At 44.5% G+C, this 16,929-nt stretch overlaps 3 protein-coding genes across 7 annotated transcripts; 1 reads left to right on the top strand and 2 right to left on the bottom strand.

Annotated features, from left to right (window-relative positions):
- Window positions 1–292: 292 nt before the first annotated feature.
- zgc:174888 (uncharacterized protein LOC558116 homolog) lies at window positions 293–3,960 on the bottom strand. Its single transcript, XM_037454899.2, has 5 exons — window positions 3,406–3,960; window positions 2,976–3,082; window positions 2,489–2,560; window positions 2,220–2,366; window positions 293–1,999 (listed from the first exon to the last, which is right to left on the bottom strand). Exons 1-5 carry the CDS (start codon window positions 3,416–3,418, stop codon window positions 1,643–1,645), a joined length of 696 nt encoding a protein of 231 aa, XP_037310796.1. The 5' UTR covers window positions 3,419–3,960; the 3' UTR covers window positions 293–1,642.
- A 1,474-nt stretch (window positions 3,961–5,434) lies between these two features.
- flcn (folliculin) lies at window positions 5,435–10,781 on the bottom strand. Of its 2 annotated transcripts, none has more exons than XM_037454310.2 (12): window positions 10,574–10,781; window positions 10,209–10,421; window positions 9,925–10,083; window positions 9,603–9,824; window positions 9,329–9,495; window positions 9,150–9,241; window positions 8,243–8,406; window positions 7,971–8,084; window positions 6,994–7,117; window positions 6,735–6,860; window positions 6,067–6,169; window positions 5,435–5,970 (listed from the first exon to the last, which is right to left on the bottom strand). In XM_037454310.2, the coding sequence occupies exons 2-12, from the start codon at window positions 10,419–10,421 to the stop codon at window positions 5,763–5,765; spliced, it is 1,692 nt and encodes a 563-aa protein (XP_037310207.2). In that variant the 5' UTR covers window positions 10,574–10,781; the 3' UTR covers window positions 5,435–5,762. The 2 variants fall into 2 exon arrangements, with proteins under 2 accessions (XP_037310207.2, XP_037310208.2); XM_037454311.2 differs by having other exon boundaries at window positions 9,937–10,083.
- Window positions 10,782–10,947: 166 nt separating this feature from the next.
- On the top strand, window positions 10,948–16,738 carry leng9 (leukocyte receptor cluster (LRC) member 9). Of its 4 annotated transcripts, none has more exons than XM_037454315.2 (8): window positions 10,948–11,093; window positions 11,334–11,471; window positions 12,379–12,472; window positions 12,855–12,979; window positions 13,063–13,371; window positions 13,490–13,697; window positions 14,092–14,212; window positions 14,295–16,738. In XM_037454315.2, exons 2-8 carry the CDS (start codon window positions 11,342–11,344, stop codon window positions 14,952–14,954), a joined length of 1,647 nt encoding a protein of 548 aa, XP_037310212.2. In that variant the 5' UTR covers window positions 10,948–11,093; window positions 11,334–11,341; the 3' UTR covers window positions 14,955–16,738. The 4 variants fall into 4 exon arrangements, with proteins under 4 accessions (XP_037310212.2, XP_037310209.2, XP_037310211.2 ...); XM_037454312.2 differs by having other exon boundaries at window positions 13,063–13,389; window positions 14,295–16,737; XM_037454314.2 differs by having other exon boundaries at window positions 10,949–11,093; window positions 13,063–13,389; window positions 14,313–16,736.
- Window positions 16,739–16,929: the final 191 nt, after the last annotated feature.

Below are 16,929 nucleotides of genomic sequence, written 5' to 3'. Positions count from 1 at the left end.
TTATCTGCCCGTCTCCGCAGTGGCCTACCATGAATCGTTTCATGTGGGTCACGTGTATGACGGAGCGAGTCACCATACTGCCAATGCCACATGTGTACGACCTGCAGCTGCATGGAACTGACACTGGGGTCGGTAGACAGTCTAGATCTGTAAAGTGTAGGAAAAATATAAACTTCCCCAATGAGGGATTAAGTCCTTAAGTAGTTAAGTTGGCTACTTGCCAGTAACTGATAGGCCTACTTAGAGAAAACCCGGAAGAAAAGTATTGGAGTCTTTGGCTTTATTTTCATTTTCTTTATTGTGTAAAAATGTTTTCTTTGAGCACTATGTTCAGTCTTCCTCCAATCTGCATCCATGCTACATTAGGGTCGTCCCATTCTTTCACATCCAATGGAAAATTGAAGGTGTAAGCCAAAAAGTCTGTTTCCCCAGTGGCCAATACTACATACCTCAGTATTTTAAGGACTACGAAAACAATTGCACATTACATGCGTGGGTGTGTACATGCAGGGACAAGTGCAAGACTTTCTCCTCCCTCACAAGACTTTCTATTCCTCGTGTAAATCCGAACATGATTCAGAAGCCCTCTGGAAAGCTGTTGGATCCGGTGTGCATTTCTCCCTCTTCTGCAACCCGCCTCAGAGGCTTTTTTATTAGAGTTACTAAATAGAAGTAAAGTATTTGAACACTGGGAGGGAGTCTTTTAGAGAGAAGACAGAAACTGTTGAGCTCCCATGAATGTGAACTCCTAACACGGACTCTGTCATGTTGATGGAATGCAAAGTCCTAAACAAAAATCTCATCTCATTGAGCAGGACGGGAGATAAAAAAAACAAAGTGCTGTTTATACTGTCGTACAGATCTTTTACTTGAGCAAAAATATTAATACCGCAATGTAAATATAGGCTGTTACAAGTTAAAAAAAATGTGTATTTGAATATGAAATCAAATGAAGCGATTTGGTAGTTTTTGTAAAATACATTAAAGCATCAAAAATAAGTGCTGCCTGGGATTGTTACACTGTGCTTGTTACAATGTTGTTTTTTATGCACTTTACAGTTGGTACAGTTGGAACTACCAAATTGAGCATCATTTGATTAAATGTACTTTGTTGCCCACCATCATTAATATCAAACTGAAAAACCACAATAAATATAGCTCACAATCCTTGGGATATTATATCAAAAACAATGTATATATAGATGTATATATATATATATATATATCTAAATGTCTTTAATTTACAATTATGTACAAAAGCAGACGGCCAAATATTTCATTTACATAATTGTAAACAGTGATGAATCCCACATGGATGAACGATGGTTTCTGTGCTTGGGCTTGCTCAGCATTTATCTCTGATTAGCATGAAGAGTGTAACTAGTTAGAGCTCTTGGCTTGCTCTAGAGAAGACGGCTATACGTTTACATCTGTGATATCAGCGGTTACAGAGCACTGTTGCACAACTATGTGACCTAATTTTGGACATTGAATGCAACCTGTGCATGCCACTTCACATTAACAAAGCTTGCTGTATTAAAACACAAAGACACAAGCATAGGAAAACAAACATTTAGTGCCAGGAAAAACGTCTTGCATTTTGTGTGCATCACAACAAGAAAAAAAGATCCTTTTTCGGTAACTATGGCAACAACCACCGGTAAAGTCTGAATAGCACGGGGCTCCAGAGGGAGGCGGAATATGAAAGGGACGGAGGGCCACCGTTAGACAGCGGCAGTGTAATGTCCATCATCTCGTCAGACTGCTCTTCCTCCTCGTCACTGCTGACGGCTCGCGTCGTCAGGAGCCTGGCCCTCGACGGGCCGTAGTCCTTCCTGTCGGCCGAGGGGGGGAAAGTGGGCAGGGTGCAGGTTGTGATGGTGGGCAAGCACCCAACATCGAGCCATCGGGTGAGAAGTTCTGACGTTAGCTTGAGCAGTTCTTCGGGGGACGACGACAACGTGGAGAACTGGGACAGGTCCGTCTCCTCCTGGAACCTCTGAGACATGAAAAATTTAGAAGAGTGATTTTTTTTTATGTGTCATGAGAATTCATTTTTGAAATAAAAGTTTTAAAATAAATGCAGTAAGAAAACACACATTTTAGATGACCAGAGATATTCCTGGCCTTCTTTTGAGTGTTTTTAAACTTTCACTTTCTTTTACCGAGTACAGTAAGCCACAGAATGAGACACTTTAAGAAATTATTTAAAATCCTACCACTGTATTTATGTTCTTCTTTATAATTTTACTCAGTGTCATCTTCAGATCGATGATTAAAGAGCGATTTAGGTGCTCGTCCCAGAGGTTCCCGTGAAGCACTTGCCAGGACTCGAGGAGGACCACTGCAGCCGGGAACACACAACACTGCAGGGAGAAGGTAGAGTGACACAGCAGCCCCAGAGTTAGTGTGCCAAACACATGCGACATTGTATTAGACATCAAACCGCACTTCCCCCCCCCTTTTTTTTATCTGATAAGCGACTCACCGGATCAGAGTTACAGAGCATGTTTTTTGTGTAGCGGTGAACTACATAGTAATCTCTGGGAAACACCGTCCGCTGTGAGAGAAAACAGAAACACACACAAGATGAAACAAGTTTCCACTAATACCTTGAGGTCATGAATGGTCCTTGAATGATTAACTACAGTAATGACTGAGACATGAACAATGGATGTAGAAAACACTCTATGTAACGCTGAGATTAAGCTCTAGTACAAGATTTGTACGCGCTGTAATCAAATAACTCGGGAGAGGCCGAGCTGATCATTGTCATTCATTTCAGGGAGGTCTTCACCGTTGGCAAAACTATTTATATCAAGTGACTGAAAACAGACCATGCAAGTGATAAGAGAAGCGGATCTAGAGCCAAGTTAAAACTAATTAAATACATATTATTCACACAAGCAGGAAACCTCAGGAACGCAAAAGGAAAGACGTGAAATTATTAACAAGGGCAAAAGTTTTTAACTTACAAATCCAGTCGGATTGGAGTCGATAGTTGCTTTAATGTTTTTCACACCTTGCCAGTCAAAGTCGCATCCACCACATCGGACAGTCAAGAGTGATAGCAACAGCAAAACTGTCACAGGCATGAGTAAGAAGAAAAGAGACACATTCAGATGGAAACTTTCTGTGGGTTTTCTTTCTTGCTCAAACTGCATACCTACTCAGAAACATGACATCATATCCTGCACCAATTAACTAGTTGTGCAGAAAAAAAGCGAAGAAACATCGCTTGTAGTCCTTATTCGATGAAGGCATTGGAAACGCCATTGTAACAATAAAAAGTGACGCAACAAATTAGCTTTGACTCACTGCCGAAATATGCTCAATAGCCAGGTGTTCAGGTGTTGCACTATTACTACTATACGCAGTAACATGCAGTGAATGATTGTTCCTCACCTGGCAGTGACATCCTTTTATCTTTCTGAGAATGGACACTTCTCCATTTCTCTTGTTGATGGCAATCCCTCTGCAGACAGGTTCCCGTGTCACTCTGTGAAAGGCAAAGGTTCCTCCTCTGTGTTTCCCACAGATCTTTGACGTCTGTTTTTCCTTTTTTTTTTCTCCTTCACCGTTTGATATTCAGTCTTCTCGCTGACATCGCCGAAACACTCCTTACTTTTGACTCCTTTCGGCACTTTCCAATAAACGTCTCACTTATTCTATCACGCCATCCTCCTCTCTCACTTTGGGTTTTTCCCACTTAAGCCTGAGTGGCTGCGGCCCTTCCCTATGAAAGCTTTTGTTTATTCTCCACTAGATTTCCCTTTCTCCCTCTCACTACTGACCTAGAATCTTCCTCAGCAGCCCAACGTGAAAATCACTTCCCCCCTCGCTCGGAACTGGTTGGTGGTTTGAAGCGGGGGAGTCCGTGGCCTCCTCTTCTGCGTCTCTCCCTCCGGCCACTCTGTGTGTCCTCACTGCGCTCAAAAGTGAAAGTGCTCTGCCGGATTGCCAGTCTGCCCCCTTTAAGTCCCGCCCCTCCCACCGCCACACGTTTTACTTCACTATTCATGACTGACCCGGCCCCCTCCCCTTTTCTCCCAACATTCCCCATCCTCCCCCCCTCCAAACTAGGCCCAAGGAGGCTTAGTCATGCAGTCGGAGCGTATGTTTTTCATTTGGACTCTTCCCCCACACCTCTGTGCCTGTCGATCCCCTGTCTTTATCCCCCCCAGAGCCAGTTCACCATATCATCCTATTTGATCATTTTTTTTTCTCTTTTTCACATGCCTTAAGAAAGAGGATTGCAACACTACATCACTAGAAGTTGCAAGACATTCCCTATTGGACAGCTTTCTGCAGTCATTTCTGATAAAAACGTCTCCACGGAGGCGGCTTGGTGTGATCGTGACGTCTGATGTTGTACCCAGCTGTCCTCATCCTCTCTGTAAAGTGTTGTTCTGTCCCCCCAGGTTGTGTGAGGCGTTTATTTGTATTTCCTGTCGCTGACGAAGATGTCACGAGAGGTTAGTGTTACTAGTGACAGGAAGGAAGTAAAAACTTTTTTCTTCAAGTCTAACAGAAATTGTTCTTCCGTTTTCTTTCATTTCTTATTTTAATCAGAAGCCAAATTAAACAGGACAGCGTCCGAAAGTCCACTCTGTGTTGAGGGGGGAAAAGGGGGAAACGAGAGAGCTGCAGCCTCACCAGCCGGCCTTAACGCTCCCAGAGGCACCATCATCTCACAACTGCCTCACATATTCTACGTGTTTTAATGACGGATATAAACATCCCGCCATTGAGTCGCCTTCCTGTTTCACACATCGCTTACATATCGAGAAAAGTAACGGTTGGTGCTTCTTTTAGTGAAACTTGACAAATTAAATCCAGATTTGAGTTGAGTCAGTGAAAAGCAAACTTCAAAAAACAAACAAAACAGTAGAACCATTAGGAGACAAGGGGCACAGAAGCAGGAGCCATGTTGAAAATCAGAATACTAAATGTTTAATGTGACTGAACATATATATTTTTGTTAAACATGAACTAAATAGGTATGGGTAAAGAAAGGGAAACAAACAGCCCCAACCCCCCCCCCCCGCCCCCCCAACCTTTTTGTTAAACAAAGCCGTATGTTGCCGGGTTTTATTGACTGAAGTCTACAAGCTTCAGCAAAGCAAGAGGCCCAAATAACTCTGGTATGAAAATAAGAACTCCTTTAGTAAATCAGAGAGTTAGTGGCTCATTAAGACGCTAAAGCCCTGCTGATGTGGTCGGCCGTACTGGAGCGAGCCCGTGTTATGCAACCGCCTCGTACATTTCAGGACAGCAGAAAACCTTAAAAGTGTCTTACTCCACTTTGAGGCCGGTTGGCGGGGGGCCGGCGGTGAAAGGCCCCTCTCCTCGCTCAACTCACTCCCTCTTTTTTTCTTTCAGCTCACCACAAGATGGAGCCAATTGGGGAATAAAAAAGGAAAAGAAGAACCAGTGACATGTTCATATTAATTTATTTTCGTTTTAAAAACGTCTGAAAAAAGAGTAAACAAAGTGCAAAGTCTGTTTGTAACAAATTAAACTTATTAGTATGATCAGGTCTTCTACAATAATCCCCTTTGACAAATAAAAACTGACCAAATGTGTTCATCTGTGCAGGATAATCAAGGTTAGGAACCTTGTATTACGATGCCCCTCTTTCATCCATTCACATTCCTCTTTGTTTCCACTAAAAGCCCCGAACGAGCTTTCGCTTTCCCTTCAACTGAATACCTTCATCTTAATTTCCCTTTATCCACCCCCACAGCCGTCTCACCCTCCCTTTATTGGCTCGGGCTCCTCTCCCCTCCTCGGACGGCTGTCATTAAATGACTCTTGTATGTTTTGCTGAGGCCTGTCATCCAGAACTTGAGCAGCCTGACGTTGTCCTCTTCGCCCGGCCCCGTAGCGCCGAGGAGGGCCAGGACCTTCTGGGTGTCCTCTCTCCCTCGCCCGTCCACTTTGGAGAACTTGAACAGCACTTTGACTTTACTGGGGGAGAGAAAGAGGGGGAGGGAGAGAGGGAGGGCTGTGATTATACTTGCTTAAGTGTCGCTGGTCTTTTGTCAGCTCATGAATTTTACTCACTTCATCCACTCTTCCTTCAGACACAACAGGCAGTGAGACACGACATCCACGGACAAGTTCTCGTTGGACAGAGCGACCTCAAGCTTGTTCAATAATGCGGGCCCTGAAAAAAAAAAGAAAAGAGGGCAAAGATTATTAGATAGGATAGTTAGTTATTATATTGTTCTACATGTGACCTTTTTTCTTTTTTGAAGTTGACCTTCTCACGTTTTCCTGCCAAATCCAACATGGATATTGTGTCTTTGGCCGCTTCTTGTCCGTTTGTTAACTCACTAACTTGTTGACGCAGCAGTTTTGAAGGAGAGCTAGTCTAAAACTAGGCTTTCTGCCAAGAAAAACATCTGGATTAGATGTGGATCCAGATCCCGGAAAATATTTTTGCTATTTGCACATTCATTTCTGCTCCCACTTGTATGAAAGCAAAATCTGTCTCACATAACTCAATCAGTTGTTTTGATGCAGATTTAGATCCAGTCATGATCAGAATTAACTTAATCACTTAAAGTCAAACTTAAGGGACAACCTGTTGGGGTTAAGACATTGAACACGTGCAAAGATATAACCTCTTTTCATTTAAAGCTTTAATCAAGAAGCAAAGGACTATTTTCGCATTGAAAGAAGAAGCGAATGTACAGTGACTATTTATAACTTCTGGTTCTCACGCTCACCCCGGTCTGTGGGCTGTGTGTTGGCACTGCTGATGGCGAACTGATAAATCGAAGAGACATCTTCTTCCCCTACGGCTGACATCGGACAGCTTCTGTCCGGACTGACATCCACCAGCACAGAAAACTCTGCCGGACAAAGAAAGGAAATAAAGACAAGCTGACCGGCATGTTCAAGCGTACAACTTATTACGCCTGTTCCCCCGCAGGCTTACTACTGTAATCCATCCCTGTGGGAGTCGACACACACACACGCTTGTACCTGAGCAGCTGACGTGCGTTGGAATCGGCACATCTGGGCTCAGACCCAGGAAGTTGCATTTGTAGGCCTCCTCGTACTGAGCACTGAACGGCACCGACCGCACACAGCCGACCGGGAGCAGAGACTGATGGGAAAAGTTTCAGACAGGAAACATGGTTGTAATGTTCCCGCTCACACACTCTAGTTATTCTAGCTGCTAGAATTTGTCCACGGAAGGCGCTCTGTCTTTCAGTGGAGTTGTGTTTTTTTTAATGCGGCCTCAGTGTCACGCTGTCAGGGTTTAGGCTTGAATGGAACTAAGCCCTCGGTATTGTCAGTGATAACATCTGAATTTCCTACAATAACAAAAAGGCAAATAATCTCTGCTGGAGAAAAGGCCTGAAAAGTAGCATAAAACATGCAATTACAGTATATCACAATGAAACTGTCAGTCACAACAATAATGAATAAACATATATTCAAGATTTGTTTAGAATTTCACTCAACCGCCTCTCTACGGTAAAAAGGAACAATAGTCACAGACTGAAAACGTTTACAGGCTCCGTCTTGTCTGTGTATCTTGCATTAAGATATTAGGGAAGCATGTACAGGCAAAGACTATTTCAAGGCGTGATGTGTAACCTAAAAAGGTCTTCAGAGCGAGAATTTGAAAAAAAAAAGTAAATGCACAAAGCTATCTTTGTGGAGAAATAACTATTAAAAACGACCTGAGTCATATATCATCAAATATGGTGAGGTGAGATATGATGGATCTAAATGATTAAATTCTATTTCACAGGTACTTTTTAACCTTGACAAGATGTCTTTTGTTGTGCAATGATTATAATACTTTTCATGCATCTAATTATACAAGGTCTGAACCAATGAGGAACCAGGTGTTATCACACATCCTAACTGGTATTTACCCACATTTCCACGACACAATCTCTCCTCGAAAGGCAGAGAGGGTGCGGCAGTAAACTACAGGAGTGAACTACCTTGAGCACTGTGAAAGCGGACTGGATGAGCCCGGGATCAGCGCCTCGCCATATGACCTGATTTCCCATGAGCACGTGCCACACGAGCTGTCGGAACTCACCAGCCCCGAGAACCTGCACAACAAATCAGACGAGAATGTACAACGCCTCACGGATGTGTTATTGTGAACAGATGGTGTTGTTGAGGTCAAAAGGTTGAGGAAACAATAAAACGGGACTTTATAACCCTTTTTGTTTACTATAAAAAGAGGTGATAAAGGACCTAGATTTACCTGTCTCAGGTGCCTCAGGGACCTAAACTTTGGACCGGGTAATTCATTTAGTTTGTCATTATCACACAGGAAGTCGAGGCTCCGCTCGCTGGCTAACTGGTGCGGCTGTGGTGAAGAACAGCCTCCTTCTGCTCCCTCCCAGCAGCTCATCTCCTCCTCTTGCTCTTTTGGTAACAGAGTGGCATAAAGAACAGAAATAGCAATGACCACTTCTTGTCAAGTCAATTACCAATGCAAGGCTTGTTAAATGTCATTCTTAAGAATGTAATATGATCTCCAAACTAAAATGAGCAATGTACAACCTCACCTCTTATCTATGACTAATATCCACTGCCACACTATATTTGCGAGCCAGAACAAGATAAAGCAGGTTCACTTGCAAGTTGCACGGCACGATTGCACTGCTGACTGATGCTTGACTAATCATTTTTGTGTGCAATAGTGTTACAGAAATAAAAGTGTACGTCCTTACCGATGTTAATAATATGTTAACAAAAGTGAACAGCGTGTTAAAATTCCACCACCTATAAAGCTGCGCTGGACTCGGAAATGTCGCTGAAAATCTTTTAATCACTCGGTTAATCTTGAATAATGATTGTGTAAAAACTCTCTCGAAAGAAAGCGTATGAGAGTACAAGGGCTCTGTGAATAACCCTGTTTATTTCCTGCGTGTCTGGACTGGCTGACCCAGTGAATCACACTTTCCAAGGGGACTTTTCAGACTGATGATAAAACCACGGCACATTGTGCAAAGCACATGACATCAGCTGATATCCTCCAGAAAGAGGCCTCAAATTCTCACATTTGTACCAAAACACTGGCTTGAACAGATGTTGGATAGGTAACTACATCAGTATAGTTTAAAAAAATAAATAATAATAATTAAAAAATAAATAAAAGCAGCTACCTGTCTGTCTCTCTATGAGCACCAGTGTGTCCTCAGTGGGGGCTCCCTCCAGTAGCTTCTCTGTCAGACGACATCCACATGCCTTCAGCAGCCTGGAGACGGTGTGAAGACGCAGATCCACGTCAAGGTGAGCCGTTACCGACAACGGCGTGTGCGTCTGACGGTATATGTGGACTCACCAGCTGAAGGAGGAGTGCAGGCTGGCCCACAGGTTCTGATGCTGTGTGAGGGAAGTCAGGGATCGGGCTGCGTTGCCACTCCTTTGGTGGGGGAAAACCGCAGGTGAGAACACACTGTTTATCCTCACTGATCGCTGGGGACAAACTCCTTGTTCATTGTCGAACACCTGTTGGCGAACAATAAATAAATGTGTTTATTCACATATTTGTATGTGAATAAACTGAATAAAGGTGTTCTTTTATCTTAAATGTTGGGTCCATGTGTACAGCCAACCTTTAAGGCTGTGCTTTGCAGGCTCTGTATAGTGAGTCTAAGATGGCGCAACAGGAATGGCCAGGAGTTGATAAGGTAGATCCGATCCATTGCCACCATGACAATACTGTACCAGCGCTGGAAGCCCCTGGCCAGACTGTCTTTGATAAAAAAGGTGTGCGAGAACACGAAACCATGTTGCTCATCCCCGAAGAAAATGGGTCCCTCGCGGCCGGGACACACCTGAAGAAACGGACGGAGAGCAAATAAGAAGATGTATATGTGGTTGCAGACGGTTATTCGGTGCATCAGATGTGTGACTCACACACACATGCAGACGTACATCACTGTTTACCTCACAGCTGAGGCTGCGAACGCAGGCCTGACGGACCACGCTGAACAGCTGCGGCTGTCTGGGATGCTGGTGGCTCAGGAAGCGAATACCTGTTTCCTCGTCGATGCTCATAAATCCTGGGTGGGATGCGGGAAGGGATCGACATCCCTGTGAGGAGAGAGAGAGAGATAGAAGAGGAACATTGTCATTTCGAGGTGCACGACGGGACTGCGAACTGACACGCGAACCGCAATGCCCCCCCCCCCGCCCCCCGCTGGATGCTGCGGGCTCACCTCACACATCTCTCCTCTCTGTGTGGCCGAGCTGTCGGCCCTCATGGTCAGCCCTTCACCTTCGCGGTCACCGTCCCTGTCCCTGTCCCCGGGCACCGGGGCACCTGCATCGGATGAGGGGGACGGGGATGGAGGGTGCAGTGCCTCGGTGCAAAACAACGTCCGAGGGCCATGGAGCTCACAGAAGTGACAGAGAGCAACCAGAGCATTCATCTGAAAGGGAGACGACATGTTTCATGTTTGTGGGGCTGAATACATTGGAAGCTTGATGTGAGCGTTAACAAGCAGTTACGACATATCATTTTTGTTGCTGGTCAGTCGCAGGTTAAACGTTCACTACAGCTGATAAGATCAAATCGTCTTACCTTCAGCACAGAGCAAAGTTTAACAAAAGACTCAATGCTGCTTCACAAAGGGGGAATTCATGGTTCGAAACGTCAAAAAAAGCCACATTTGTGATAGAAAACCAACTCAATTCTTGATTCCGTCCATTTAACAAATGCCATGATTCTTCGGTGTCTGCGATTCAGATTTTGTACACTTTCCTCGTTGTGTTTTCCATCCGTGCGGCTCCAGACAACAGATCCGGTCACATGACACCGAGTCACGCGCTCGAGTGTGAATGACGCACGGATGTTAGCTCCTCGATTTGCGTCGAAAATGCCCCAATTATTATTATTTTTGACAGCAAAATGGTAGCTAGTGGTATTAGTAGGGTATGTAGGCAAATAACTGACTTATTTTCCAACATCAGGTTTAATAAAGTGCTTCCGCAAAGGCTTTGTCGTTGAAAACCAGATTAAAAACTACATTACCCACAGTTCATTCCGCGATAACAATTCCAGGTCCAAGGAGCGTTTACAAGTCAGAATCCTGCGTTCCTCGGTTAGTAAGTCAAAAAATACTTGTTACGACGTGATTGTATCACATATGAATTAACCAAATACGATGACTATTTTTACAATTGGTTCTTACGCTTTCATCTTACAAGATGTTTTGAACAAATCACTTCCGCATTAGTTTGGATTCTGGGAGTGCATGTTTTTATTAGGAAGCAATTATAGCAACAAGCACAAACTGACAACGCCAAACGGGGTTGAAGTAACGTTTCCTGTAAAATCGCAGATTTGAAAATGGCATCAGAGGGATCAGGAGAAGCTTCGGTTCCATCAGAGGACCAGAGGGATGAGGGGACCCACCAGACAGACCCACTCATTCCAGAGGCGCGGGTCTGTGCGAAAGAAACCCTAAAAGCTACAGCACGTGAGTCAACTTCATGCCCAGTGTTTGTCAAAACCTTCTCCCCAAACTTCATTTGAGACATTATATAGCAAGAAGTAAGTCCAAATAATGTATTACATTTTGTAACTCTCCATCACTGAAATCATTCTGGATCTTTAACCAGGTAAATCAGCTGTGAAGCACAAATTCCTTGTCTTTCATACTCGTCTGTGTTATTGTGAACAATTGGATTCCTGGTAAACTCTGAGTAGGGTGTCTAGATCGTAGACCAGTATTTATAGCCTCAAATCCTGACAAAATTTCCAACCAATAAATCGCTTTCGGGATCTTCATGCAGTCACTTTCAGTCTGTACAACTCAGAGCCTTTTCAGAGGGAAGCTATCCCAGAAAATCATTTATGTGATTAGGAATGTGAGTCACATCCAGTTCTCCTCTTTACGGTCTGTGGGTTTGACTTTACCGGCAACTGGCCCAAGAACTTGGCCGTCATATGATTTTTCTGGAGGGGAGTCATTATGACCTGTTGATTTGAGCATTTTCAAGGAAATACAGTGTTATACACTCTCCCCTTCGAAATAGATGAGGAAATTAATCCAACAAAAATGCGAAATCACCCTTTCCCCATTTCAGTTTTACTCTTGGGGATGCACCACTTCTGTATTCCTTAACTGTAATATCATAATATCAGACCAGTCACTCTGTGATGTGAAAGTGACCAGTTGTACCATGACATTTCAACTCTGTTCCATGTTTACAAGCATTTAATAAAGGTTCTGTTCAATGATTTCATACTGGTGTCGATGAAAATGTTTCTATTATTTGTTTAGATTTAATTGAGATGCAGAGTCCTTCTTAAGAGGTTGGTCAATTTTAACTTATTTCAATACCTCTCTCTCCCTCTTTCCGTCTCTCCCTCTTGCCGCTCAGAGTCAGCAGAGCGGGATGAGAATGGAATCCTCGTGTGCCAGTTCTTCCTGATGGGAAAGTGTCGTTTTGGCCCCAGATGCCGTTTCTCTCACAGGTCTGCTCACTTTACCTGTTCCAGCACCAGCAAGTTCACTAGCAAGATCAAAGGATAACTTTTCATTAAAAAATAGAATCCTGACATCTACATAATTTATTTCAGAAACATGAAATCCTTTTCAAACTACTGTCAAACCAATGCGCCTCCTAATGCATCGATGGATGTGTTATTGTTAATGGGTAGCCCATTTTAGATGCCTGTTAGTTCTTATTGCTAATGTTTAGTGTCTATTAATCTATGTGTATTTTATTGACTAAATAGGAATGCTGTTTAAAGTTCAACATGCCACAAGTCGGTTCATGTGTTAATTAAAGACTAACAGCATTCTTTGTTCACGTGATGCTGACTCTTTTTCCATGTTTGTTATCTCTTGTCTTAGTAACCCATCAGTGGATGATTCAGGGCTTACATCACCCGACCATGATGACAAACAGGACGGAGAAAAGACAGAAAAACACTGGAAGAAAGTCAACAAAGCAACAAAGCCCAAATCCGAGGCAAAAGGTCACTGGTTGTGTCAACCCATTTCTTTTCAAGGTTTCGGGTTAACGTATTAACATTTTTATTTGCATCTCATCCTCCTGCAGAGGTGAACAAGAAGCCTCGCATGCGCACAGCAGAAGAAGTAATCTCTCGGATCCTGTGGGACCCGTCGGTGGACGGAGCAGAATTGGTGGTGGGGTATGTCGACCGCTTCCTTGGCGTGCTGGAGCGTCCCTTCAACGACTTCAACTGGGACACCGACCCCTGCGACTGCGATTACTCCTCCGAGCTGGCTCTGCCACAACACAGGATCCAGTACTTCCTCTGCAGAGGGCTCCGGGTCTGGGACCGCCACAGCAGGACTGACCGAGTGTTCGGCTCCACCGGTCAATCTCTGGCTCCCCCCTTTGGAGGTGAGGGGGAAGTAAAGGGTAAGGGTGTGACCTTTATTGCTACTTGAAAACGCTTCAAAAGCCCGGAAACTACCCCGCAGAATTCATGCTGACAAAATATAACAATTTATTCCACAAGAAAAGAACGCAGAAGGGCAACAACAAGAGCAGCCCCCCGCTGAGGAGTGGGCTCACACTGAGAGCGCACATCTGGAGGAAGAGAAGCAGAGTGAGATGAACAGCCAGGCCGCTGACTCATCACAAGCAGCCCCAGAGTTCAGAGGAGACGCTTCTCGGGAACAACTGGAGTCACGAGGAACATCTGGTACAGAGGAGGCTGCAGTGAGGTCTGGAGAGAATGTTCATGTTTTAAATTGAACTTAATTCTGTTTTTACTGTTTACAGTCACGGTGAAGAAAGGGTTTGATATGTATATGATATTTCTTTTTTGGATTAAAAGTGATCTGTAAAGTAACAAGATAGTTGAAGAACAATCCGCTCAAGCTACGGGGAAATCGTACCTTTGGGCATTTTCTAAACCAAGCAATTAATCGAAATTGGTCAATTTAATTTGCCATCTCACTGGAGTGAGGGAGGAAGCTGGAGATTGTTTACATATTGTTTGTTTATCTCAACAGACACATCTTCTTACATTTACAAAATTGTACATTGTGTGACTTGGAAAGCAAACATTCAAAATACATCCAGCCTTTCGAATAATTGTACTCACTTTGACTTTAGCCCTGGGGCTTCAAAAGACCAAGAGTCCTCATCCCAAAAAGAGGAACCAATTTTAAAGGAGGCTGAGGAAGGGAATTCACCAGAGTGGAAAGAAAGCTGGGATGGAAATGAAGATGCTCTGGTGAGTACATTGCATTTGACACCCTTTTCCGCTTTTACAGTTTATCTATATGCCAGCGATTTGTCTCTTCTATAATACGTAGTGTTATCCCCTGACCCAGAACCAGAGGCAGAACCCATCAGCCCCTCTGGAGCAGAGAGAGACACGCGGTGGTCGCCCCGCTAAAAAACGCCCCACGCACTTCATCACCTTCAGGGCCAACACGCCATCCATCCTCTCCTGCTTCCAGCAGCTGCAGGAGGAGATCACCTCCGTTCTGCCCTCCTCCGCCCCTCACTGGCAGCTCGCCTCCAGCCTCCACGTCACCATGTGCCTCCTCAACCTGGCCGGCCCCGACGAGGTGGACGGCGCCGTGGAGGTCCTGCGGCGGTTCGCCCGTTGGGACCGCAACCCCCCGGTGTCTCTGACCTTCCCCGTGAGGCTGAAACACTTCGGCGGGAGGGTGCTGTACCTGAGCCCCCAGCCTCAGCTTCACCTCCAGCAGCTCAACGGCGGCCTGCAGGAGGCCTACAGGAAGCAGGGCTGGCTCCACAAGGACTCGTACAACCCGCGCTATCATCTCACGCTGGCCAAGGTGAGGGGCGATGAGGTTGAGAGGGTTTTTCAAGGCGTCGGGGAGCTGAAGGCGGGGAAGGGTTTGAATTTTGGCCGCCTGCCAGTTAACACCTTGCACCTTTGCTCCATGGGCTTTTCTGAAGAAGACGGTTTTTATGAGATCGTGTGCACGGTGACTCTTCGATGATGGAAGAGGGGCTCGTTTCACACGCACACCCTTGCACGCATGTATGCCAAAAGCGGAGCGATTTGCACCCCGCCGGGTGGATTTATTAACCAAGTCTCATGTCTGTTGGGACATTTTAAAGGTAATTTGTAACGATAATCAGGTGAAATACATTATGAGACCACCCTATGTTTAATTATACTGAACCGTAAACTAAACCGATGCACGAGGATACAACGGCTCCACTACACTTGAGTAATTATATGATGTATTTTTTTTAATTATTGTAATTAAATCTATTAAGGGCTGACGCTATATGTCTTATTGGTGTTGCAAGATGAGAATTGAATGTAATAAAGGGAATCCTGATTTGGAGGTGCTAGTCCTCGTCCCAACCGCTTCACACTCGGCTGCGAACCGCTCCAGTGAGAGTTGGAGGCCGCAGACCGAGGAGGCCATCAGGACCACATCGTCTGCAAAAAGCAGCGATGAAATCCGCAGCCCCTCGAACTGTAGACCCCCCTCCACCCGACTACGTCTCGATATCCTGTCCATGAAAACCACAAACAAGATTGGTGATAAGGCGCAGGCCCTGGCAAAGGCCGACCCCCAAAAATGAAAACCGCGTTGTTCCTCTTCAATCCTTGGTTCCTCTATCGGGCGAACCCTCCTTTCCTGCACCTTGGAGTAGTCTTTATCAGGGAGGCTGAGTAGTGTGACACCCCTGTAATTGGCGCACACACTCCCTGGTCCCCCTTTTTGAAGAGAGGTACCACCACCCACGGTCTGCCACTCTTTTGACACTGTCCCAGACTTCCACGCAATGTTGAAGAGGCGTGTCATCCAAGACAGCCGCCCAACACCCATTGCTCTTAGCATCTCTCATCAGTCCCCGGGGCTTTGCCACTGCGGAGTTGTTTGACTACCTCGGTGACCTCCACCAGGCAAATTGACAAAAATCCCTCCTCTGCCTCCAGCTCCGCCTCTACCAAAGAGGGCGTAGTAGTTGGATTCAGGAGTTCCTTCCACCGCCCGATGACCTCCTGCTGTTTTGCTGTTTATACAATTCATCCTCATCTTTATTCCATCTGAATAAAATAATATTTTTCCGATCACATATAAGTATTTAATTATATAAATGAAATACTTGTGCATAATTATGCATTTAATACTATAAAGCCCAATGGCCAAAGGAATAACATTAAAAATCACAACTAAAATTATTAGCCAATGTGTCAATGGATTAATAAATTATTTTGCTCTCGCATCTCCATGCGAAGAACATGTTTCTTCACTTTGTTGTGTATGTTTTGACTGTTTAACTAAATATGCGGTTTGAAGACATGGCCTTCAAGATTCTTACAACAAAGATTGTTCAAGCCTTTCAAGAAGGAACTCTTCAATGACTAATGACTAATGATTAATGATTACCTGCTGGAGATGCACAGCTGAGATGAGGAAAAGGGTTACACATTTTACAGATTTTATTGGAAATGACTTTTTCTTCTGAAGGGCCATATAATGTGTTGAAGGTCAACCTTTCCCTGCACTTTGGTCTTTTATGTTTTACGACTTTGCATATACAACTGCCACACACAATTGTGTATAAAACATAAAGGGGAAACCTTTTTCCTTTCAGCTATGAATCAACTATAGTTTTTTTCTTCAGCTCATTATTACACAATTAATCTATTTGAAATAAATATTGCATGGAGGGTATTACACAAGAACAATGAGTTTGTCTGCCTTTTCCAATTAATCACAACTGGATTGTGAAAGCCATTAAATATTGAATTTGTTATTTGACATCCTGTGAGTGGTGATATTTTATCAGTCCAGTGACGGACGGCCTGGATGCGGTACCGTTGCCGTGGTTTAACATACAGATACGGAGGCTGCGTAAACGCTCCCTGAACAACTCTTGCATACATAATATCATTTCCTCTTCTCCCCCCCGACCCCCCCCCCCCCCCCCCCCACACACACACATGCACTA

Source organism: Pungitius pungitius, chromosome 11 (genome assembly GCF_949316345.1).
Source record: "Pungitius pungitius chromosome 11, fPunPun2.1, whole genome shotgun sequence".
NCBI classification, from domain to species: Eukaryota; Metazoa; Chordata; class Actinopteri; order Perciformes; family Gasterosteidae; genus Pungitius; species Pungitius pungitius.
This window is presented reverse-complemented; position numbering and strand designations above follow the sequence as displayed.

Excerpts from the sequence above, each read along its gene's own strand:
- zgc:174888 (XM_037454899.2), bottom strand. Across the intron at positions 2,367-2,488 it reads TGCTCTGTAACTCTGATCCG|TGTTGTGTGTTCCCGGCTGC; the intron begins GTGAGTCGCTTA and ends TTCTCCCTGCAG. Across the intron at positions 2,000-2,219 it reads AGAAGAACATAAATACAGTG|AGGTTCCAGGAGGAGACGGA; the intron begins GTAGGATTTTAA and ends TTCATGTCTCAG.
- flcn (XM_037454310.2), bottom strand. The coding sequence starts at position 10,421 with ATGAATGCTCTGGTTGCTCTCTGTCACTTCTGTGAGCTCCATGGCCCT. Across the intron at positions 9,242-9,328 it reads CTGCACTCCTCCTTCAGCTG|GCTGCTGAAGGCATGTGGAT; the intron begins GTGAGTCCACAT and ends CACCGTCTCCAG. Across the intron at positions 8,085-8,242 it reads CCCTGAGGCACCTGAGACAG|GTTCTCGGGGCTGGTGAGTT; the intron begins GTAAATCTAGGT and ends TTTGTTGTGCAG.
- leng9 (XM_037454313.2), top strand. The coding sequence starts at position 11,342 with ATGGCATCAGAGGGATCAGGAGAAGCTTCGGTTCCATCAGAGGACCAG. Across the intron at positions 11,472-12,378 it reads AACCCTAAAAGCTACAGCAC|AGTCAGCAGAGCGGGATGAG; the intron begins GTGAGTCAACTT and ends CTTGCCGCTCAG. Across the intron at positions 13,390-13,489 it reads AGGTGAGGGGGAAGTAAAGG|AAAAGAACGCAGAAGGGCAA; the intron begins GTAAGGGTGTGA and ends TTATTCCACAAG.